Consider the following 25,816-nt stretch of genomic DNA (forward strand, 5'->3'; position numbering starts at 1 on the left):
CACCATGAAGTATCCTTCTTGAGAAATATATAGGCATATAAAAGAATATTTGATGCAGCTCTTTTGTGATAGTAAAAAATTAGAAACAATTTAAACACTTATGAATAAGGCAAATGGTTAAACAAATGGTACTTCTATACTATGGAATAACAGAGCTATTTTAAAAGATATGTACTGTATGTATTGTTCAATGGGACCAGAGGTGAGTGGGAGTTACAAAAATATATAAGCTAAAGTAGTATTTGAGGGTCTGTGTTTACATTACTTCTGTACTATTGTCACAATTTTAGAAAAACTAAACATTCTTCCTTGACTTTAGAGCAAGCACTTTGATTCCGTAAAGACTCATTTATTATAGCTTTGCTGAGCCAAAAGATGAAAAGGTGATTTTTTTTTTTTTAATTTAAAGTAACCAATCTCTAAAAACAGAAAAGACAGAAATCTAATTCTACCTGCTTCTAAGGTGTCTGGTTCATCCGGTCTCTGGGCAATCTGTAAGTAATAAAGCAGAGAGCCATACAGATGTGTCCTCACTCGCTGGAATCCGCCACCTAGGAAAATATAGCAGTGTAAAAACCTTTTTTCAAATTAAGTTAAAACAAATACAGAAGTTGTAAGTTATAGGAAATTTAGATGAAAAAACCTGTCTTCAAAATGAAGTCTAACAGTTTCTTCAATATGATATGAAGCGAAGAATCTCCAATAGAAGCAAACCCCACCACTGCATTCTCTGCGGGCGGAGGTGAGGTGCAAGAGTTATCAAGCACAAAAGCATAATGAGCCTCTCCGGGTCCCAAGACTACTGGTTGCTTCTGTTCTGTGCGAACGGCTTGGCTTAGGTGAGCGGTCAGGGTGAACACAGCACCTGCTACCACCGGCATTAACTCCTGTGCTGCTCCATCATCCAGTATCTTAAAGCAGAAAGACAAATCAGAGTGAGCACCCTGCTTTCAGCTACAGTCATTAACATGTCTTATACATTTAGCTTTTCAATTACCATAAGAATATAAGAATAGGCTTCCCTGGTGGCGCAGTGGTTAAGAATCTGCCTGCCAATGCAGGGGACAGGGGTTCGAGCCCTGGTCTGGGAAGATCCCACATGCCGCGGAGCAGCTGGGCCCGTGAGCCACAATTACTGAGCCTGCGCGTCTGGAGCCTGTGCTCCGCAACAAGAGAGGCCGCGATAGTGAGAGGCCCGCGCACTGCAATGAAGAGCGGCCCCCACCTGCCACAACTAGAGAAAGCCCTCGCACAGAAACGAAGACCCAACACAGCCATAAATAAAATAAATAAATAAAATTAAAAAAAAAAAGAATATAAGAATGGAATTGTATTGTTCAAACACAGTAGAAGCTAATATACAAAAAGAAATTTAAATAGAATGCTGGGTAATGTGTTCTTAACCAGAAGGGAGTCCTATCAGAATTCCCTAGAGGTTTTTCATGGAAATTAACATAATGGCCTCACCACTAGAGTCTCCCATTCAGTAGGTCTAGGGTAAGATGTGTCATGTAGATTTTTAAAAAGCTTCCTAGAAAATTCTGATACACACTGGTTGAGAACCGTTACTGTACAGAGTTAATACCTTTCTCAAGGAAAGTCTTAACACTGGCATTGCACAACTCTATTTACTCCAAATGGAAAATGGGAAAAAAGGAATGACAAACTATATGTTTAAATGATATAAATATTCGTTTGGCAGTATAAAGTAACTTATGAAGCATGTCACCTTATCATGCACATCTTGTAAAATATCACGAATAATCAGTTGTCGATCCTCTGCCTGAATGAGGTCCTGAGGGCAAGCTGTCAGTATAATTTCTACCAGCTGCCTCCAAGACTCCAGAGCATGCCGTTTTGCATGAAGACACTGCAACAATTTGTTTCTTCCTACCACGTACTGAAGTATAGTGCTGATTTCCTAAAGCCACAGAAATTGAATTGCAAGGTTAACACACAGGCAAATAACGTCTTTCAACCAACAGGTTCCTATTTTTAACACTGTCAGTTAATCCGAAAACATTTATAGTATACTCCGGAAACCTTCCACATGCTTACAAGTCAGCAGATAACTTTTCACATTATACTGGTGGCCAAATTTTTAACACTGTCAGTTAATCCGAAAACATTTATAGTATACTCCGGAAACCTTCCACATGCTTACAAGTCAGCAGATAACTTTTCACATTATACTGGTGGCCAAAGCTATGAAAAATAATAAATAAGGCTGTGTGTGTGTGTGTGCACGCACGCGTGTGTGTGTGTGTAAGGCAGGGGGCAGAGGTGATGTGGGTGGAAATGAGTTTTTAACCCCATCTTCTCTTTTCTTGCAACTGTCTAGTTATACTTACTCTGGAACACTAGAGTTCCCTAAAACCCAAGTTCAATGGCATGTTTCCTTGATGTGTCTTTTATTTCTTTGCCTCTTGCTTTGGCCTCACCAACTGTGTTTCCATGAATGTGGTTCTTCCCACCTGCTCTCTTACCCGTATCTCCCCATTTGTGGTGACAAATGACTCCTTCCTCGCTGATAGGGAGCATGTGAACTCTATTACACAATATGAAAAGGTTACAAAATCCTCAACTAGCTTAGCAGAAAAGATGTCATTTGTTCTGGCATCCAGACATTAACTTCAGTTCAGCTTTTAACAGTCACAAAGTCAAAAGTGAAAGATACCATTAAAATTTAACTTTTAAGTAGTTTACTAATAATGAACTAGAAGTCAATTCACTGTTTTGTCTTCTAACTGGCAATTTAAGTAGTTAAATAGTTAAACGGTTAAAACTAACATATACTCAACAGGGCTTACCTCCATTAGTAGAGGTCTCTGTCCTATGGCTGCCATACCCTGAAGGGCATTTACTTCGGCTACAAGAACTCTATGAAGAAGCTATATAATTGAGAAATGAGAGAAAAATAAGACCATTTCAGACACTGGTAGAACAATAACCTAGCAATTACTCGAAACTGCCCTAGAGGGAAAAGTTTCAGATACCTTTATATATAATCTAATAGTGGCACTGTCCAGTTTCTATCAAAAACAGTGTATCCCTCACATGCCAGAGAGTGGTACCAAAGAGCGTCTGTGGCAGGAAAGTTAGTGGAACTGCACGGGATAGCTTCTTCCTACTAGTGAGGTGATTACCATTTACCTGGTAGAGAGTTAAATAGGTAAAACCACTCCATAGTTATAGCTGGGTAGCATGACTACTAAGAGGAAGGCGATAGGGAACCTTTTATAGAGGCAAAATTAGTGTGGCCTATTCAGTTTTCTTTCCTGACTGTTTGAAAAGTGAAAACCAGTCCAATAAACCAATATCTCTATCAGAAAATAAAAAGTTATTTTTTCCTTAACGACTCAAAGTCTGAACCACTTGATACTGCACATGCTCTAAAGCAACGCTCACCTTGACATTGCAGACTGTCTGTCCCCGTAAATTCTTGTGTTCACAGTTAGCAATAACTTGTTCAATCTGGGCCCGATCAAAGAAATCCAACTGCAAAGGCTCGGGGATCTCCTGACTGAAGTCAATAGAGTCGAGAATACTGAGAATTTTTCGACGTACTAGAAATAATAAAAAGTAGTTCTATTTTACTTGGGACACTGAACAGAAGAGCTAACCACTGTACTCAGCTCACCCTCAAAGACAGCGCTATGATCAGAAAGGACATCAGTCTGGAAATTGAAGACTGTGTTGAAATCTAAATTGGATTTTATTTCTAATACATTCATTTGCAAAAATATTGTTTTCCCATCCTATCATCTTAGTTATAAAAAAAATTTTTTTTGATGACAAGCAATCCTTTATATAGCTTTTCTACATCAGTTCAGAATTTGCAGATACAGGCATTAATTACCTCTTGAAATTTTATGCAATTTAATATAAACATATCTACAAATTTATTACAAATTCAAAGGGCTTTACCTTTTGTAGCAGTGTCAAAGTGCAGGAACCCAGAGACAGACCTATTTTCATCTTCTGTTCCTCCTTCCCCATCTGTTGGAGCATCAGTAATAATAGATCAGAAAAAGAACAACACACTCATAAAATTTATTTGGAAATAACAAACACAAGGTATTTTATTTCTATGTCACTGTTTCTAGGTCAAAGAGCCCCTTGCAAATGGATAATTAAAATGCAAAGATGATGAGGACTTATCAACAACATTCATCTAATTCTTTCCGTCTCTATGAGATCCACTTCACAATTGTAGAGAGCATAATCAGAACCCCAAAAGAGGCAGGACCCAATCATGCCAGTGAGATGATTAGGAAAACTTATGCTTAACTGGCATGCAAAATACGTATTAGAGTATCTTGGGTCATGCTGGCTCAGTGTGACAAACTCCACTGTGTATCTGTGTCTATGAATACAGCAAAATGTGAATGCTCCAAACAATAATAAAATGGCAATTATGGGTGATTTTGTGTTCTAAGGAAAAGAATTCTAAAGGCAGAAAGAACTTGTTTGGCCTACAATCACATACTAACCATAACATTCAGATCTGAGCTTGCATTCACACAGACCAGTCAGCAGCATAACAAGACAAATGCTAACACATGTTCACCTGAGTATGGTTTCACTGGCATGTCATCCAGTAGGAGGTGAAGGAGCCTCTGGGTGTGTGACCGTTGGCGATTCAGAGAAGTCACCCTTAGTTCTATCGAGGCAGTCTTCATCAGCCATGACATTTGGTTCAGCATAGATATTTCATACTCTGGAATTGAAATATGAATGTTTAGTTTCCCAGTATAATAACACAAGATCAGAACAGACCTAAAATCCGTAACTCACCAGATATTTTCCCATGTAACATAGCCAATCATTTATGAAAATTGGCACCATAATAATTTATTGCTCTAGAAAATTAAAAAAGAAAAAAAACAGATGCCAAGGGAGAAAAAATAAACTAGTATATGTGTATGAAAGGTGAGCAAAAGCAATTGAAGAACAAAAGAGAATCAAGTTTCTGTCAACAGAATAATTCCACACAGACGTAGAGGATTCTGAGTCTACCATAACAGATGCAGGCCATCAAGTGTGTGGTGGTGGGATATGGCGCTGTAGGCAAAACTTGCCTCCTCATCAGTTACACGACCAATGCCTTTCCTGGAGAGTATACCCCACTGTCTTTGACAACTATTCTGCCAATGTTATGGCGGATGGAAAACTGGTGAATCTGGGCTTGTGGGATACAGCTGGACAAGATGATTATGACCTATTACGCCCCCTATCCTATCCGCAAACAGATGGATTCTTAATTTGCTTTTCTCTTGTGAGCCCTGCATCATTTGAAAATGTTCGTGCAAAGTGGTACCCTGAAGTGTGACACCACTGTCCCAACACTCCTATCATCCTGGTGGGGATGAAACTTGATCTGAGGGATGATAAAGACACGATTGAGAAACTGAAGGAGAAGAAGCTGACACCCATCACCTACCCGCAGGGCTTGCCATGGCCAAGGAGATCGGTGCCATCAAGTGCCGGGAGTGCTCGGCGCTCATGCAGCGAGGCCTCAAGACAGTTTTTGATGAAGCTATCTGGGCAGTTCTCTGCCCACCTCCCGTCAAGCAGAGAAAGAGAAAATGCCTGCTGTTGTGAATGTCTGGGGCCCTCCTGCCTGTCCCGTCCCCCAGGATCCTTTGTGCGCTTTGCTCAAACGGTGGAGACTTTGCACTCAATGCCAAGTTTTTGTTACAGATTAGTTTTTCCATAAAACCATTTTGAACCAATCAGTAATTTCCAGGTTTTGTTGGTTTAAAGTGTAAGAGTTCAAACTTTCACATTCTATTAAAGTTTAGCCCTAAAACGACAAGCTTCCTTAAAGCTTTATTTTTCAAAGCCCCTATTCTTGCTCAGATTAAGAGTTGCCAAAATACCTTGTGAACTAAGTTGCACTGCGGGGCTAAGAACACTAACCACTAAACTGTTTAAAGACCTTTGCTTGGAAGAGGCTGTAGCTTCTGAGGCAGGAGATGCAGACGCTCGCTAATGAGTTTCAGACGTGAAGAGCAGTACAGCTTCCTTCCTGAAACGCTGACATTTAATGCATCCTGATTGACCAGCCCATGTTCACTACCTAACATTGTACTTTACATCATAATGAATGAATGTAACAGCTCGGCTCTTTGGATCAATCTTTTTGATTTCACAGTGAGATTTCTAGAACAAATTAGTGTATTAGCCTTTGTGAGATTTTGAACAGAGCTCTAACTCCCGTGCTCCCTCCGATGAAGCATTCTGCTCTGGCCGTGGGTGCGCTGGGTGGCGTGTGTGGAACACTTGTGATCAGAGGATGAAGACAGTATTCTAACAAAATATGGAGATTAATTTACACTACATTGTATACGTAATAATTAAACTTTTAAAAGTGTCACAGGTAAAAGTTTTAAAAGGTTAATTTCTGTCAAATGCAGTAGATGATGAAGAAAGGTCAGTATTATCAGTAAGTGTTTTCTTAAGCTTTTCCTTTTCCTTAAACCTGCCTATCCCTCCTGAAATTGGGCATTTAATGCATCTTTGACCTGGTCATTCTCATAGTTGCAAACTTAGTAAGTGCTTTTCTTATAGAACCCCCCCCCCTTTTTTTTTTACAAATTTATTTATTTTATTTATTTATTTTTGGCTGCATTGGGTCTTCATTGCTGCTTGCGGGCTTTCTATAGTTGCGGCGAGCGGGAGCTACTCTTTGTTGCGGTGCACAGGCTTCTCATTGCAGTGGCTTCTCCCGTTGCGGAGCACGGGCTCTAGGCACGCAGGCCCAGCAGTTGTGGCTTGTGGGCTATAGAGTGCAGGCTCAGTAGTCGTGGTGCACAGGCTTAGTTGCTCTGTGGCATGTGGGATCTTCCCAGACCAGGGCTTGAACCCATGTCCCCTGCATTGGCAGGTGGACTCTTAACCACTGCGCCACCAGGGAAGCCCCTAGAACCCCTTCTTAATGAGCAATATGCCTCCTTGTATTATAAAATCTTTCTGAATATGCATTAGAAAAATTTTTTTGTAGATTAGTAAAAGTGCATTCCTGTTTTCATGTTACTTTATTCAAAGCCAATAAGTGCTTTCCTTGGTCTTCTAGTAACTAGGTATAAAAATCATGTGTTGCAGCTTTACAGTTTTTAAAATACTTTAGATATTCTTAAACTGTAAACCTTGCCAGATCACCGACACTGCACCTGGACTAATAACACTGACCCCCCCACCGCTTGCCTCACTGAGTGCACACACGCTTCCTGTCCTTGCCCGAATGATGTTCCTTGGGATCTCTGAGGTTCTGTCAACCCTGTGCTCATGCTAACAAAGTTCTGCACAACTTACCCACTGGCAAGAATATGAGCTTGGACCTTTCAACCACTAGAACAAAATTTTTTAAGCTGACAGTTGCAGAATGGTGGAGTGTTTTTACATTGATCTTTTGCTAATGCGATTAGCAGTATGTTTTGCATGTATGACTTAATAAATCCTTGAATCATGAAAATAAAAAAGAAAACCCAAGTAATTCTCAAATATTTAACTTGTTTAAAAAAATAACACTGTCATAAAATTTGATTCTTATTTCAGAAAACAAATACATTTTTAAAAACTAAAAGAAATCTAAATTGCATAATTTTATGATGTCTTGAGATTATGAAGGACATTTGGTCTAATATATAATTAGGACTGGGAATCTCTTATACAATAGAAGTTTTTAAATCCAATATTATCTCAATATGCCTGGCTTTGAAGTCCTATATTATGACAGTTTTATAAATATAAAATTCACCAAACACTGCTACTACTGCTAGTAATAATGATTACAAGCAAAGCTAGATCAATTTTTTAAAAGTACAAAGCATAATAGGCAAGATATTAACTGTTTTTTTCTAATTAGGTATTAAAAAGGGTTTCTTAAAAACTTTCTTATAAACAAAATCTTAGGGCTAAAAATAAAATACACTTATTACGAAAATGAAGTGAAAATTTTCTGCCACTAGGTAATTACCAACAGTCTCTCACACCACACTCTAAAAAGTAAACAGAAGCTGATAATTACTAGTAATGGAAATTTATTATGAAATTTGTAAGCCTAGATTTCCTAAAACATAAAGATGATGCAAAATAAACTTTAAAAAAACTCAATAAAACCACTACTGTCTGGATATAATATGAACTCAGAAAACTTATAACTTGATCAAAAAGAAAATTATATAAAATAGAATCCTATAAAACATAGGTAGCCTGGGATAACTGTGTTGATCAGGACAATAAACTAAAGTTATAAATAGTTTCCATCGTAATTAGTTTTCTATTTTTCATTTCAAGACCTGAATTGGTCTCAATATATACACAAGAAACAAAAGTAAAACAGATTTTTATGAAACAATTTCACTCAAAAAATCTAAATTTCCAAAATCTTCTTATATAAATATTTTCTTATCCCTTCAACACAATTTAAAAATTTTATTTGCTAGTAAAAGGATCAAATTCCATACTTAACAGGCTATTTTAAAATAATTTTATGCTGGCAGTTAAAACATCAGGTTTCTCAAGCACAAATTACAAAAGCAACCCAAAGGAACAAAGAAGCAAAGTAATAAAATGAGAACAGAATTCCACAAATTCTAAAACTGCTACCCCCAACTGTTATGAAATTAAAATCACTCAACACATATTTTACAGATTTGTTTTAATAATAAGGGAAAATAATGTCCTACCTTTGTTAGAAAATGGTAAATGTTGCAACTGAGAAAATAAGAAGTCCTGGCTGGTTCTCAAGTATCTCATAGTAGGACCAGATGTATCAGAGCATGCACATAACTGATATATCACCTAAAGAATTACAGTAAAATAAGAAAACTCCCAAATCAGCTTTTTATATTATACTTTTAAGATAAAAGGCGAACTTAAATCTACTAAGTGGAAACTAAGACCCATTAGCAACTAAAGCAAAATGGATAAACACATGTACATATAAAATAAAAGCTCAGAGTTACAAGCAGTTCTTGGCACACTAACTCAAAATATAGTGGAATACAATTGGAGAATGCTGACAACAGTACTATAGGACTAATCTTGAAATCACCCTAAATATATTAATATTGAGTTGGCCAAAAAGTTTGTTCGGGTTTTTCCGTAAGATGTTATGAAAAACCCGAATGACATTTTTGGCCAACTCCAATATATATACATGTAGTTAATTAACAAGTTTTAGTATTTTAACTATTATTAGTAGCAAATTACTCAGAAGTAACTTCTAAAAACCAAGGTTATGTATTAATCAGTTGATAAAAATGTTGGGATCAGAGAATCCCTTGCAGGTATCTAACCCTATGTATTCCCAAAGAGCAATGGTTCGGTATTCACCAATTCAGTGTCCGCTGTGACTATACAACTAGTAATGACAATGGACTGTAAATTCAATTTGTGTCTAGAAATACAGTCTTAAGAAAAATATAAAATAACAAAAGGTAACTAAAGATGTTGAGTAAAGCAGAGTAAAAAGACTAGAAACAACCTAAGTGTAATTTATATTGTAGCAGCATAGAAAGTTTATTGGGGGAGGGGGGGGACACAAAACTGTATGTCTACTGAACATACCTAAATAAATAACATGTATACCCAAGGTAAAGATAAGAAGGGAACACAAGGTAAAGCTTAAGTACTTGCAGATGTATGCTTGTCTTTCAAACAGCTTTGATATTGTTTTTGACACTCTATACTGAACTTCTCAAAACAAAACCAAGTTATTCATATTAGATGGTAAGTTAAGAAGATTCAAGAACAGATGCTCAAATATGCTCAGATATGGGAGAAGTAATACTATTAGAGGGAGAAGGACACAATAGTGAGTTCCAAAAGCATTACAAGCCACTTTACAAGGGTTTGCGTGATACACTTCCTAGTTCCCAAGACCAGGTAGGAAAAATCTCCATCGTTAAAGTGAAGAGAGCAAAGGTACAAGATTCAGTGTCAACTCTTCAACCAGAAGACCTCATACTGCTGGATGATGAAAGTATCAATAAGGCCCAAATTATTTCCCTTCCATATGATCAAATTTATTTTTAAACTAACAAGCTCTTCTTAGAGGTTTAATTTTTTCCTGAAGCATAGTGAAGTATAAACCTAGAGGCTGGAACTTCCCTGGTGGCACCATGGTTAAGAATCTGCCTGCCAAAGCTGGGGACACAGGTTTGTCCCCTGGTCCGGGAAGATCCCACATGCCGCGGAGCAACTAAGCCCATGCGCCACAACTGCTGAGCCTGCGCTCTAGAGCCCGCGAGCCACAACTACTGAAGCCCGCACGCCTAGAGCCCGTGCTCCGCAACAAGAGAAGCCACCGCAATGAGAAGCCCGTGCACCGCAAGAAAGAGTAGCTCCCGCTCGCCGCAACTAGAGAAAGCCTGCGCGCAGCAACAAAGACCCAACACAGCCTAAATAAATAAATAAGCAAACAAACAAATAAATAAACCTAGAGGTAAAGGAAGCCTCTTTCATAAAAAATGGAGCAGTGCTTCTTGTTAAAATGCAGATTCTGACTCAGCAGGTCTGGAGAGGGGCCTGAGATTCTGTGCTAACAAGCTCCCAAGAGGTGATGCTGACGATGCTGGTCCACATTTTGAGTAGCAAAGTCAGAGCACGTGTAATAAACTGGCGGACTGCTGGTTTAGACATGTTTTGTTTGGCCAGTACAGTGTTTCGAAAAGCAGAGGTTCTGGCAAACCAGGGCCTGCATCCCAACAGGGTAAAAATGAGCAGGGGCTGAGTAGCAGGGCATGTGCTCTCCACTCTGCCAGATTGTCCTCTCCCTCCCCTCCCCATCTATTTGTCTTAAATCTGGTTTCATTCACTTACTTCACCTGCCTAATTCCTTTAGCCCAGATGATTAACCTTATCAATTGCTTCTACCTAAATATGTCAAAATCTGTAACACTGTGCTAAAATATACATCAAGTTTGTTCCCAAATTAAGGGATTCACAGGAAGACCTAGCTGTAGTACTTAGAAGTGAAGGGTTGTTTGGATAGCTAGAGGATAGAGGAAAACAGTAAAGAATTACAAAAAGAAAAACAGGAAAATAACAAAGAAAAATCTCCATGTTACTAGAAGTTAATGACGCATTTCTTATCATGAAAATGAGAATCAGGGTGTCACTTAAATTGAGAAATTAGTCGTATCTTATAAAGCCTTGTTCTTAAAATACTTATAAAATGAATAAAACAAGAAATAAACAAAAGAATAAAACAAGTAAGACAACAGTTCTCATTACAGTTTAAACTTACATTAATTTCACTGTCTACCACCTTACATATAGCTATAGGGCTGCATAATTTACATGGTTCTTAAAAAGTACTTTCACTTACATTCTTGCATTCTCATGTAAGTCTCACAACAGCCCATTTCACAGATTTAAAAACTCAGAGAAGTTTCATGGCATGCCCAAGGTGACGTAGCTAGTCAAGGGGCAGAGATAGGAACCAGAGGTCTTCTGACTCAAATCTACTACTCTCGTCACCAAAAAGAAACAACTTGAAACACAGCATCCTTGAAAAGTTCCCACATTATCTGGTCTAAATGCATCCAACTTCCCTTATTTTTCAAATGATCAACATATAGGATCATGTAGATCTACAGGATTTTTATCCATAAATGAAAGACTGGTCAAACTTCTAAATGAAACTCATTTCAATTCAGTCATACTGTTATACTTTCATATCTGCGATGGAATCAAGCATCTAATTAAGCTTCTTCTCCTAAGTGCTACAAAGTGCAGCCCTCTGTATACCTGGTAACACAGCTCAGCGAGTTGAGGAGATTCTCTCACTGCCACCGGGCCTGTTCTCCCTTCAGTTCCCTTCTCCAAGATGTTTAAGATGGCATGAAGGCAGGTCCGAGGGCAACCTAACACTCCTGCATAAAACCAAAAGAAAATTCAGCTTCTCTTTTCAAATTTCTGCATTAAAAACCTTAAAATACCTTTATAAAACTTAAATTCCATACACATATACCCTACCATAAACATCCTTTCAAATATTGATACAGAAAATTTATTAAATACTAACTTTTCAAGGCTTAGTTTGTCCACACTTGATCTAAGTCCTAAAGATTGGCCCATCCCATTACCTTTCATACATTATTTATTTCTTTCAGTGAATTATCCCATGAGCCTGGAATTCAATAAATGACCATTTAGCAACATAAATATGAAAAGAAATAAATGCCTATGTGTCTTAATGGCTATACCTGGGTCTTGTAGGTTTGTGGTACTGACAGGTTTCTTCAATTCAAAGCCCAATAGGTAGAGAGCAAGATTTGGTGGATTGCGTTCCAGAGAGGTGATGAGAAGATTCAAGATGTGGATTCTTGTTTCATGATGGATTCCAGCTAATTTCTTTTCAAGTTCTGATCCTTAATGTGGAAATCACAAAACAATAAAAAGTTAACATAAATCAAATGGAAAAATATAAAACTTGTATCCCAAACCTCCATGTTTTCTTTAGTTTTAGTTTACTTGATTAGCCATTACATTAAGTTCAGATTTAAGAGGTTTCCTTGATTAGCCATTACATTAAGTTCAGATTTAAGAGGTTTCCCAAAAGCCTTATATACTTTTATGCTAGCAAATTCTCAAATTTCTCTTACATCACCACTAGACATTCAACAGTTTTCTTTATAGTAAGCATTTACATAAAATAAAAAATATACATGTTAATCTAAGACATACCCTCTTCTAGACGTACAAATTCTTCTGTATCTTCACTATCCAAACACTCCACAAATCCAGCCATCAGCTTCTGACTTACACTCTGAAGTCATATAAAGATTTTAAAATGACTAAATATTAGAGAAACTATGATAAATATGATATATATTTATAAACATTTTTCTATAAAGAAAAAAGGCAAATCTGCTCCAAGGAAAGTATTTAGGTTTTAGTTACATTTTTAATTAATATAAAACTGAGTTCCTTAACTGAGTGCCATTTAGCTTGCTATAGAAATAAAGAAACAAAAACTTTTAAAGTTTATTGGTTTTAAAACTTGCTTCACTAATTTTCTTTCCCAAAGAATCAAACTAGTTTTTTTAAAAAATAACATTAAATTGCTATTTCATAACTTCTTCATTATATACTCAATGCTATCAGATCTTAACTAAAATATAAAATAAAATTCTCATCTTCTCTCTTTAGAAATGTACACGTACACCAGTTTTATGTTTCTGGGCTGAGAGACTAGATACTACTTTACCTCCTTTAAGAACTCTAGTAGGATACTATGGGGACTTCCCTGGTGGTCCAGTGGTAAAGAATCCATCTTCCAATGCAGGGGGGTTTGTTCCCTGGTCGGGGAACTAAGATCCCACATGCCGCAGGGAAACTAAGCCCACACGCCTCAACTAGAGAGCCTGCATGCCGCAGACTACAGAGCCCACACGCTCTGGAGCCCGTGCACCACAACTAGAGAGAGAAAACCTGCAAGCCACAACTAGAGAGAAGCCAGCGTGCCGAAACGAAGAGCCCGCGCGACACAACTAAGACCCAACGCAGCCAAAAAAAATAAAAATAAATAGATACACTTAAAAAAATAAAAAAATAAAAAACAAGAACTCTAGCAGGACGCTAAAATTGGTAATAACAATTCATACTCAAATGAATGCCAGCAAACTGAAAATCTTCATTCAACATCCCCTAATTAATTATGTGGTTTCATGAACTTCATCCAAAAACCAGATTAGACATCTGTATTTTACTATAAATAATGGTTCTCAACCTGGGCAGTACTGCCACTCCAGAAGGCACTTAGAAATATGTGGGGGCATTGTGAGTCATCACAACTAGACATTACTACTGACAGACAGTGGCAGGGGACCAGGGATGCTAAGAGTCCTGCAATTTGAGGGACAGTTACACATAAAATGAAGATCTGTCCCACCCAGAATGCCAGAAGAGTCCCTGTTTCAAAACATGGAAAGACAATAATATTCTTCAACTAGCAAGAGAAGTGATTACCAGCATAAAATACAAAAGGACAAATGTCTATAAAGAGAAAGAAAAATAGCAGATTCCCCAGTTATAGCTATTCAGTGAATAGAAAAAGAACTATTATAAATTGGACTAAAAGAGGAAAACATCTAAAAACATTCTCCAGTGTATCAAATGAAGTGACACAAATGTGGGTCACCAAAAAGCCATAGAAGTAGACAACTCACAACAGTGAAATCAGAATTGCAGAGGCTCACTCACCACAGAGGCAACTGAGGAAGGGTGAAACAAAGGATGCAAAAAACAAACAGAAGTTGCATTTACAAACCTAATAATCACTTTAATGTGCCTGGAGTAGCAACAGTCTCATTAGGCCATACAGTCACATACCATAATATAGAGTATAATCACATACTATAGTATATGTAATGTCACTGGGAATGGTATTATCGTCAAACACAAATCACAGCCCAGCACATGGGTAGGCTTTCACCCATCATATACAAATATACTTACTCTCAGAATTTTTCCACATACAAGAATAAGATGTACTCAGGAAACACCAAAAAATAACAACAACAAAATCAGTTACCTGGTCATGTGTGAAATCTCCAACCAATTTTATCTGAATATTGGAATTGCAAGAGATACAGCAGAGGATCTTGGCACTTTCAAAAGCCAATTCTGGATTAGTATTGCCATGATATAGGTATCTTTAAAACAAGAGAACATTTGAGGAACTATGTGATGAAATTTTTGCTTCTTACTATTCTCGATACAGAACATTTAGAATCAGGGCTTCCCCTACCCATACAGCACTTTTGGGTAAATTAGACAAAGGTTTCCCCTTCTAACTAGATGTAACCTGTTACGGGTTGAATCATGTTTTCCCAAAATTCATATGTTGGTAGCCAAACCCAGAATGACCTTATCTGGAAATAGAGTCTTTGAAGATATAATTAACCAAGCTAAGATGAGGTCATCAAGGAGAACCCTAATCCAATGACTGATATCCTTATAAAAAAAGGGAAATGTGGACACAGACACACACACAGGGAGAATGCCGTGTAAAGGTGAAGGCAGAGATTGGGAGATGCTTCCACAAGTCATGGAACACCAAGCACTGCCAGCAAACCACCAGAAGTTCAGATTATACAATGAAAAGTTTGCTCCCCAGCCCTATCCTCCAAACATCCAATTTCCCAAGAGGAGACAAACAATATTAAGATTATGTCATTTTGTACTTAGAAATTTTTAGGACATAGAGTAAGTTAGAAAGGGACTTCCCTGGTGACGCAGTGGTTAAGACTCCGTGCTCCCAATGCAGGGGCCCTGGGTTCGATCCCTGGTCAAGGAACTAGATCCCACATGCACGCTGCAGCTAAGACTTTGCATGCCACAACTAAGGAGCCCACGAGCTGCAACTAAGGAGCATGCCTGCTGCAACTAAGACCCAGTAAACCAAATAAATAAATAATTGTTTTTAAAAAAGGCACTTAAAAAAAAAAAGTAAGTTAAAAAGAAGAAAAAGAAATTCTAAGGTTCAGAGTAATTAAAATCAGAGAAGCAAAAGAAGATAATAATAAAATGAGACAAAAAAAAATTTTAAGTGATGCATTAGGGATCTGACCAGATTTGGAAATCAAAGCTAGAATGCCATCTCATTCATTTCATCATTTCTCTACCTACAAATGGAACTTACCTGGCAATGTTCACGACATTATCAGCCTTCTTAGTTCTGGGATTGATTCCCTGCAATAGCTGTTCTAAAGGACAGACTATTAGAGCCAGCTGACTCTCTCTTAGGAGATCCATAAAGAGGTTTTCCTTTTGCAGAGTAAGATTGAGAAGTGCAAGGCAATGTTGCACTGCTTTCTCCAGGTGTTTCTTCCCTACAGAGCAAAATCAAAGTTAGAAAGTTCTACATGAATCTTAGAAACTCATAATCAATTCTTAGGAAAACAAGATAAAGGACAAGTTCCAGATTCAAAAAGACCTCAAGTTTTCAAACCTTCAGCAGTAACTTCACAAAACTCCTCACCCAGACAAGTCATGGTAACTTTTGTGACTCAGATTACTTTAATGCGATGGCTTCTTAGTAATTTTTCCTGTATCCTTTCCCTGATTATTTAGAGCAATGGTTCTCGGATGGGAGTGAGCTTGGCCCCAGAGGACATATAGCAATATCTGGAGACACTTTAGGTTGTCACACAAGGGATGTGCTGCAGGCATCTAGTGGGTAGAGGACAACAGGACAGCCTCTACACTAAAGAATTATTCTGCCAAAGGTGCCAATGGTGCTGAGGTCAAGAAACTGATTTAAAATAATACATAACCATTGTGGAAAATCTGGAAAATAAAGAAGCAGAAAATATAAACAAGAGTCACCTATAATCCCACCATTCAAATTTAAAATACATGTGCTCTAGAGCCAAACTGCCTAAGCTCAAATCACAGCCCTGACCCTGGAGAAAGATGTGAAACCTCTTTATGCATCAATTTCCTTATTCATACATGGAAATAATATCATCTACCACATAGGGCTTTTGTACAGGTTAAATGTATTAACACATGTAACGTGCTTTTAAAATTGCCAAATGCATAGTAAGCACTCAATAAATGATAATAACTAGTAGTAATAGTAAATGAAATTTATTGAACACTATGTACCACACTCTATAGTAAGGGCTTTGAAGAAAACAAAACAAAACAAAGATTAAAATTTAATTAAATTAATTAAGTTAAAAAATTTAAAGTTAGACATGTTAAAGATGTTAAAGTGATAAGAGATAATTATGATTACCTACCAAAGATCCTGCAATAAGACAGTTATAATGAGAGTCTCTGTACTTTAGTCTGCTTTCACTTTTAGTATACTTTCATTGTATGACTCACTAAAACAACACTGTAGATACAGAGAGAGAATCTTACAGTGAAAAGGAAGTTCAGAGGTCATCTACTTCAAACCTTCAGTTTACAAAAGACAAAACCAGCAAAACTGTTTTCAATATATGAAGACATTCAGGCACATACCAGGGAAAGGAGCATAGGTGTCAAGCTGCTTAACGCCTTCCTCCAGTAAACTAAGAGCAAGCTCCAACATTGGTGACTCATTCAGAAGATGATACATCAGACTAAATCCTGGTGGCTTATAGGCTATGATTTCTTCTCCTAAATAGAACATAACATAGTGCAAAAGATGGTGAATTAGTATTTTTGTCACACCCTTGATTTCTATGAAATATGTGAGACTTGTAAATTAAATGGTATCTAAACAGATGAAGGCAAGTTTCAATTTAGAGACAGTGACACTAACTATATACAGTGGTAATTTCCAAAAGAGCTGATCTGCACATAGCAGTTAGCTCACATGTTACATGTTAACTCACTAAAGAATCTGTAAGGCAATGTTCTTACTCCTCCATTCAGTGAAATTTTACTTTATTTTGTCTTGCTCAGAACAATCAAAATGACTTAAACAATGCACCAAAAAACATAAAATTATAATTTAACTTAATTTATAATTTATAGCTTATGTATAATAATTTATAAATTATAAATAGGTTTATGAATAGCTGACACCTTGTTTGAAAGTGACAGAATTAAATTACCTTGTAGTTCCACAAACTGGTCTACAAAATCTTCAAGTTGAGGTTCATAATCTCTGAGCAATTTATAAAACACCGCCAAAACAACCTCAGCGACTTCCCACTATAGAAAAACATAAATATTTCAATAACAGTAAGAGTTCAAGGTGATAACCTTGCTAAGTTTTTCATTCCTCCCACTTTTCTCTAGAAAATGAGTGAAGTCCCCTTTCTACTTTATTTATGCTAAGCAATATAGAAATCCCAGTTCATTTTGCTTTGTTTTGCTAAAGGACAATGGATTGGCTAATTTTTCAAGGTAAAACATTTGTAAAAGCATTAGTCTAAAAGAAACATTTCTATAGCAGATATTTGGGCTTTGTTAATAAATCTAAAGCACTCAGTATCTAGCCACAGTCAATTTATAATTAAACAACACCAGATTTGAACACCTCTCCAAAGTGTCAAATATTTCAGTTTCTCTAAGAATCTCAGCTAGACAGGATCGGAGAAATCATCTCATTTAATCAACACTTATTTTGCAGGTGAAGCAAGTGAAGCTCAGAGCAGTGAATGATATCCCCAAGACCATAAAGCTTGGAAGCAAACGTGCTAGAGGTCCAGCCCTGCACTTCTAATTCCCAGACCAGTGTTCATGGCTCTAGCCAAAGTTAAGAATCAAAAAAAAAAAAAAAAAAAAAGTTAAGAATCACTGGTAGGCTTCCCCCAAATGACCTCATTATCACTTCTTCAAAATGTTTTTGAAAGCTATGTAACAACAAGGAAAAATATTTATGCCAAAGGGAAAATATATATAACTGTACAGACAATAAAATTAAACTGTTTAAAGAATCCACTGCATAGAATTTTAATAAGGCTGAGTTTGGTAACTGTACATGGTGGTTTTTTAAATATTACTTTAGTCATTATTTCCACTGTACATTATTTTATCACGGCTGATTTTGAGAATTGGGACAATCATTTTTTAATTATTTTTAAAAAATTATTTACTTTTCTCTATTTTCCAAATTTTTCACAATAATCTGTTTAAATAAAAAATGCTTATCACCACATAATAATGGATTTTAGGATTAATAAATATACACACTGCCTCTAACACTCTGTTTAGTTATTTATCTCAATCCAAAGCACTTTTTTTGAGAAGCTAGTGTTCTAAAATACAGAGATGTAAGTTAACCCTTAAGAAGACTTCCTAGTGAAATAAATTCACAAAATTTATGAAATTTATGAGGCAAATTTTCTTAGGGTAATATGTGGGGAAATAAATGGTAGCTGGGAAGAGCAGCAGTGCTAGAAACATAGAAATGCATGGGTGAAAAATAATAAACACGGAAAGAAAGTTGCTGACTAAAGCTCTAAACCCTTAGGTCATAATGACCTTTTTAAGAAAAGGCAAATAAGATATTTAAAAGAAATGCCAAAAAGTATCAGAACATTTTGTTGAAGAGATTGCAATGATCAGCATCCATTATCCATCTGAAATGACTTTTATTAATGAGGCATGGCTGCTGTTATAGTTTTCATCCAATAAGGAAACATATGTTAATAAGGTAATTCTGGGCTTCCCTGGTGGCACAGTGGTTGAGAATCTGCCTGCCAATGCAGGGGACACAGGTTCGAGCCCTGGTCTGGGAAGATCCCACGTGCCGCAGAGCAACTGGGCCCGTGAGCCACAACTACTGAGCCTGCGCAATTGGAGCCTGTGCTCCACAACAAGAGAGGCCGCAGTGGTGAGAGGCCCGTGCACCGTGATGAAGAGTGGCCCCCGCTTGCCGCAACTAGAGAAAGCCCTCGCACAGAAACGAAGACCCAACACAGCCAAAAATAAAATAAATAATAAATAAATAAATTTAAAAAAAAATAGAATCTAGGCAATAAAATAAAGTCTAACCTTTAAAAAAAATAAAAATAAAAATAAGGTAATTCTAGGGCTTCAATAAAATGTATACCCCTCTCAGTGTTTATTTCTACCACATGAGAAGCAAAACTTCTAAAGCAACTGACAAAAAATAAACTTCAGTTATTTGGGACTAAATATTAGAAACAAACTATGTCCAATGATACGGCAATGAAAAATAAACTATGCTAGATACAAGTAATGATTATGCAGTCATTAAAAAGACTGTTTTCAAAGAATCTTTAATAGCATGAAAAAAATCCTCATAATACTATGTTTAGTGGCCAAAAAGGGATACAAGCTAATGCAGCTCATTATCTCAGTTTAAGTAGATATGCATAAGAAAAAGAATAATAGTTATCCTTCCCTTGGCAACAGGATTATGGGTGATATAATTTCTTCATATATTTTTCTATATTTTCCTAATTTCCCAAATTAGCATGAACTATATTATTTTATAATCATTAATACAACAAATAAACCCAACAGGTTCAAAAACAGCAAACTATAAAAATAAAGCAGAAATGTCCCTACAAGATATATCCAAGGGTAGTCTGTGAACCAATAAACAATATTATAGACTAAAGTGAATTACATCAGAACCTGGAATGGTTTCTTACATAGCTTAGTGGTTATGAGCTTGGATCTGGAATCAGAGTCCTAGGTTCAAATCCTGGTCCTGGACCTTAAGCAAGTTCCTTAACTTTGCTAAGCCTCCATCTGTAAAATGGGAATATTAATAGTACCTGCCTCGCAGTAATATTAGAATTACATAAGCTGATATATACATTTAGCTCAGTTGTGAGTGTATTGCAACCAGAGCATATATGTACATAAATGTCAGTGCTCCCTCAGCCGCTATCCATGGCAAACATACCTAATGAATCACAATATGCCTTCCCACTAAACCAGACTCCACAACCCAGAAGTGCTACTAATCATTAGAAATTAGTGTGCAAGTTTAAATTTATTTCAATCCTTAACCAAAATCATCCCAATAAAGGATAGTGTGTTTCCAACTGCCAAAGGTGTAACACTTTTGGTTCAATTTTGGTCCAAATTTGTTCAATTAAGGATCTAAATGACTATGACTTCATATCAATTAAATTACTGATCACTAAAAAGTCACTGCTTTGGTTTTAATGCCTTAATTTATGTTTTAATGCATATAAACCAATCAGACCATGGATATGTCAGTATAAGACTATGAATTTTACTAACTTTCAAAAGCTAAAATGAGCTTATAGCATCTTGTACCCCTAATAAAAGAAAAAACAGCAATAAATGAGTAAGGAGACAAAAGTTTTTCTCTGAACATAACCTTTTCAGCTGCTCTCCGGTAAGCTCTTGTACGGAATCGGAGAAACACAGAATCTCTAAGGAACTGCAAATAAGGGTCAAAGCCAGGAGGCCGCAGTCCAGCGCCCAAATTAGAAGGAAAGGAGCTCTCCACCAGGGTACTAATTAGCTGGCAAAAGGCACGAGTTAATGGGTATTCTTCACATCGGGATTCTATCTCATTTAGTTCCACCTTCCAAAGAAAAATAAAGGAAATTAGGTAACATAAAACCATCAGCTATAAAGTACAAAGCATTTTTCAGACATTAACTCATTAATATCGGTATAATATCACACCCAAAGACCCACACAGATATTATCATTTTTTATTTAGAGGTAAAGACACAAAAGTTAAAAATGGAAACCTTAAATGTTTCTTTAAAAAAGAGGAAGGGGGCGTAGAGAGAAGAAAAGAAACTAAAACAAGTAAATTCTCACTTTAGGGTTGACCCAAGTAGCCTAATTAAATTGAGTTCAAACCAAACTTTCAGTTTGGATGGCTGCCATCTAACATGCCTTTCCAACTCTGAAACCAAAAGTATTTTGATTTCTTTCATAAAAAGTTTCTTCTCCATTTCAACACAAAAAACCCTCAAATGAAAATACATTTAAGTTGAAAATTACAGAAACCTAATAGGGTAAGAAATATTTTTTCTTAGTCTTTTTGTCATGTGAATGTATGAATATAGCATTTAAACTAAAAGGAAAGCTTTACCTCAATACCAATAGCTTGCCTCTGGCTTGGAACTCTTACGGTTTGCAGTATCTTAAAATAATAAGAATTAGATGTTAGGAGCACTCATTTATCAATGAAAAGAAGCAGCTTTGCAATAATATTCATATACAACACCCACCACATCCTACATCTTATAATGTCGATCAGAAATGACAACTGAGAAGTCTCTGATGAACTTTCATTAGCAATTGCGTCCAGGTTCAGGGAGAACTTTCAATTACCTGGGATTCAGAAAACTGGTAATTTCTAAGTGCACACAAGATGTGTTTTCAGCAACTTTCCTCTCAGATATTCCAGGAATGAACCTTAAAAGGATTTATGAGATGAAATCTCACCCAAACACACTTCATCTTAGGTATAAAGAAGCACTTAGGACAATGATAAGTACTGACACGCTCATGAATGAAAAAATGAAGTATCAACACTAAACTAAAAGTGGCCAAGCCTCCAGCACACACCATCTCCCTAATTTTTGTTTTTATAAAGTATCATTAACATCTTCAGGACACGTATGTCACAAAACAACTAGAATACTGCTTCAAAACAGTAGCTTTACCAATGTGTCAGAATCATAGGCTCCCTTATGTGGTATTATTTCTAAGACAAACATATATTCCTCCTAACCATTTTACTAGAAAAATCTCTATAGGACACATTCTTATTTTACTTTTTTTACTTTACCACATATAGAATAACTCTATCTTGACATAAAAATTCCAATAGGGCTTATAACTAAAGAAATAAGAGTTGATAGAGACACTTCACTCATCTGCTGTAAGACAGGAAGGGCACAGAAGGAAGCAGCAAAAAAGTAGGCATCTCCCACATTTAATGAGTACAGATGACTTCTGAAGGCTTATATCAGCCTAGTATCAAAGACAGAGTTGAGGAATTTATTAATCTTACAAACACTGCAAAAAACAAAGAGAAGAACCAGTCTCCAGTAACCCAGTGAAGCTGTCAGCTGATCCAAGAGAAAAACCCAAGCCTGTTAGTTTCTGATGCTATGCTTAGGACCAAAATCTTAACTTTCTATCTGTGAAGTTCGTGATATACTATACGTTTCAGTTGGATGCACTTGCTTGTACAATATTATCAAATCTCACTTCCAAACTGTAATAATGTAAATAAGAGAGCTCATAATACTACCTGAGTGTATTCCAACGACTGCCAGAGAGAAGCAGCAATTTCAGGAGATTTTCCAAACGCTGCAAGTGTCTTCAATAGTTCGGCCTTTAATACAGGAGGGATACTGCATTGCAGGAGTCCCAGAATCACCACCACGGGGGTCCACTGAGGATGTTCACAGAGTGCCAAACGAGCATTTTCACTCTGAGTGTTGAATACAAAAAGAACAAGAGAGACTTTCCATTTTCAAAAGCTAAGAAAAATCACCAGTAATCATCTAAATTGCTAACACCTACACTGAGTATTCATAGGCTTAATACATACTAAAACAAAGATAAGCCTATGGCAAATGCTTGAACTCTACCAGTAGATCAAATCAGATCACTAGCTCAGTCAGTGTAAAAAATGGAGAAAAGATAGCCTTTGTAGAATTACTTTGACAGCTCTAAGAATGGAAAATAATACACACAAACAAAGAAAGTCTTCCAGGGTCACATAAATCTTACATAGGCATTTTACATCTTTTCTGAAACAATGTTAGATATGAATGAATAAAATACCTTGTCCTTTTCTGAGAAAAAAATGGAAATACACACACACGCACACATGCACGCGCACACACACACTCCCACACACACGGTATCAAGTATCACTCCATTTTAATTCAACAAGAAATAATTAACAGGGCTTCCCTGGTGGCGCAGTGGTTGAGAATCTGCCTGCTAATGCAGGGGACACAGGTTCGAGCCCTGGTCTGGGAAGATCCCACATGCCGTGGAGCAACTGGGCTCGTGAGCGCGTCTGGAGCCTGTGCTCCGCAACAAGAGAGGCCACGACAGTGAGAGGCCCGCGCACCGCGATGAAGAGTGGCCGCCGCTCGCCGCAACTAGAGAAAGCCCTCGCACAGAAACGAAGACCCAACACAGCCAAAAATAAATAAGTAAATAAAATTAAAAAAAAAAAAAGAAATAATTACAAACTTTATGTTTCGACCTTTAATACTATTTAGCATTACTTTAAAAACCAGTAAGTTAGAAGACACTCTTCCTAGAGAATGTCAGACTAAGGAACTTAGCTTTGCTCTAGTGAACAAAAGAAACAACTAGAAAAGCAAATGGGACCTAATTAAACTTAAAAGCTTTTGCACAGTAAAGGAAACCCTCGACAAAACGAAGACTACCTACTGAATGGGAGAAAATATTTGTAAATGATATGACCAATAAGGGGTTAATATCCAAAATATATAAACAGCTCACACAACTCAACATCACAAAAACAAACAACATGACTAAAAATGGGCAGAAGTCCTGAAAAGACACTTCTCCAAAAATGACATGCAGATGGCCAACAGGCACATGAAAAGATGCTCAACGTCACTAATCATCAGGGAAATGCAAATCAAAACCACAGTGAGATACCATCTCACACCTGTCAGAATGACTATCATCAAAAATAACACAAAGGCGAGAATATGGAGAAAAGGAAACTCTCCTACACTGTTGGTGGGAATGTAAATTGTGCAGCCACCGTGGAAAACAGTATGGAGGGTTCTCAAAAAACTAAAAACAGAACTACCATATGACCCCGCAATTCTACTCCTGGGTATATACCTGAAAAAAACAAAAACACTAATTTGAAAAGATACAAGCACCCCAACGTTCATAGCAGCATTACTTACAATTGCCAAGATACGGAAGCAACCTAACTGTCCATCAAAAGATAAATGGATGAAGAAGATATGATAGATATATAGATATATATAGATATAGATACATATATGAGAAAAAATATTCAGTAAATAAATTTTCTTTTTAATTAAAAATACTCTTTATGTGTATATATATATGTATATACGCAAGAACCTATATATCCACACCTATGCTAGGAAACCTTCTAGAAGGATGTGTATCCAACAGCTCATTCTTATTTGCCCTTCTGATTATTTTCTTTCAGGCTTAGGCTATTATTTTCATACACACTTACGGCAGTAAGCAGGGGCTACCAGAACTATACCCTCTAAAGGTGAAGAAACAAAGAACTTAGGAACAGAATAGCATAAAATACTAACCACCAAAAAAAAAAAAAAAAAAAAACCAGAACGCCAAATATATATGCTAAATTTATCACTCATAAACATTAAGCATTATAAGGAAACTTGGGGGCTCCTTACAATGCCACTGTGCTAGAACACAAATAAAGTTACATTCTCACATGCTGTGGGTGGGTTACCTACCCAAGTAATGATGGTAGATGTGAGCTGTAAAAAAGCAATCAACCCGTCCTGCTCCTTCTGGGTGATGCCACGTGAAGGAAGGTGACGGTACTGGACACTATCAGCACTCGGAAGATCCTTCCGGAGGTGTTCATGGTAAAGCATCAAGGAGTGAAAGAAATGTTCCCAGGAAACAGGACTGCCGCCTGCCCCCTGAATATTTTCAACTGTAAAGAAACACAACACAGAACAGAATTTCCTTTCAAAATTGTCTAAGCATTTGCTTGGAAATGGAGGAAGAAAATAAATTTAAAACAGTAAACTTTGTTTGCCTTTGTCCTAGATAAGCTGTGTGTTGAAAATGGGTTAGACACCCTCTGTAAACTAAACTCTGGATCAGTTTATCCCTGGGACTAAAACTGGGTGGTGCCCATGTAATGCAAACGTAAATTACTTTGGATGTCGTTACCTACTTCGAATCCAGGACAGTACTCTGTGTTGTCACGTAACTATACAGGGCTGCTTTTCCCATGAGTAGTTCCCAAATGTTGAGCTTAAATTAAATTCCCAAAGAGAGAGAGAACTACAATCTAGATTTGCAAATTACAGTACTCTATTACATACCAAGCACTGAGAGCAAAAGCCTAGCAGATAAGACAAGGAAGCCTTGACAGAATAGTCAGAACACTGGTCTTGGAGCCAGGCAGATCTCAGTTCCAATCACGGCTTCCCTGTGACTCGTGACCTTCGGTAAATTACTTAACTTTGCTAAACCTCAGTTTCCTCACATGTAAAAACGAAAGTAATAATATCTACCTGACAGAGGTGTTTAATAAATATTTCTTTCTCTTCCCTTTTGCACTATTTTTGGTGTAACCAGACTCAAGTCTGAAAATTAAGTGAGGAAATTGGGAGAGAGTTGAGAGAAAAACTGTAAGAAC

At 37.0% G+C, this 25,816-nt stretch overlaps 1 protein-coding gene and 1 pseudogene across 2 annotated transcripts in view; one reads left to right on the forward strand and one right to left on the reverse strand.

Moving 5' to 3' along the window:
• Window positions 1-25,816, reverse strand: part of NUP205 (nucleoporin 205) — an 82,498-nt gene that overhangs the window by 33,342 nt on the left and 23,340 nt on the right. For both annotated transcript variants that reach the window (XR_009008865.1, XM_007177106.3), the window contains exons 12-30: window positions 24,897-25,102; window positions 22,685-22,867; window positions 21,515-21,565; window positions 20,783-20,992; window positions 17,568-17,667; window positions 16,990-17,127; window positions 15,659-15,848; window positions 14,549-14,669; window positions 12,700-12,781; window positions 12,219-12,383; window positions 11,761-11,885; window positions 8,694-8,808; window positions 4,571-4,720; window positions 3,928-3,999; window positions 3,409-3,566; window positions 2,811-2,891; window positions 1,730-1,921; window positions 644-911; window positions 453-551 (exon numbers count right to left, since the gene is read on the reverse strand). Coding sequence is in view for 1 of the 2 variants with exons in the window: in XM_007177106.3 (XP_007177168.2) it covers window positions 453-551; window positions 644-911; window positions 1,730-1,921; window positions 2,811-2,891; window positions 3,409-3,566; window positions 3,928-3,999; window positions 4,571-4,720; window positions 8,694-8,808; window positions 11,761-11,885; window positions 12,219-12,383; window positions 12,700-12,781; window positions 14,549-14,669; window positions 15,659-15,848; window positions 16,990-17,127; window positions 17,568-17,667; window positions 20,783-20,992; window positions 21,515-21,565; window positions 22,685-22,867; window positions 24,897-25,102 (2,706 nt within the window). In the remaining variant the exon portion in view is untranslated. The remainder of the gene's footprint in view (window positions 1-452; window positions 552-643; window positions 912-1,729; window positions 1,922-2,810; window positions 2,892-3,408; window positions 3,567-3,927; window positions 4,000-4,570; window positions 4,721-8,693; window positions 8,809-11,760; window positions 11,886-12,218; window positions 12,384-12,699; window positions 12,782-14,548; window positions 14,670-15,658; window positions 15,849-16,989; window positions 17,128-17,567; window positions 17,668-20,782; window positions 20,993-21,514; window positions 21,566-22,684; window positions 22,868-24,896; window positions 25,103-25,816) is intronic.
• On the forward strand, window positions 5,028-5,604 carry LOC103002552 (ras-related C3 botulinum toxin substrate 1-like; annotated as a pseudogene).

This window comes from Balaenoptera acutorostrata, chromosome 7 (genome assembly GCF_949987535.1).
Source record: "Balaenoptera acutorostrata chromosome 7, mBalAcu1.1, whole genome shotgun sequence".
NCBI classification, from domain to species: Eukaryota; Metazoa; Chordata; class Mammalia; order Artiodactyla; family Balaenopteridae; genus Balaenoptera; species Balaenoptera acutorostrata.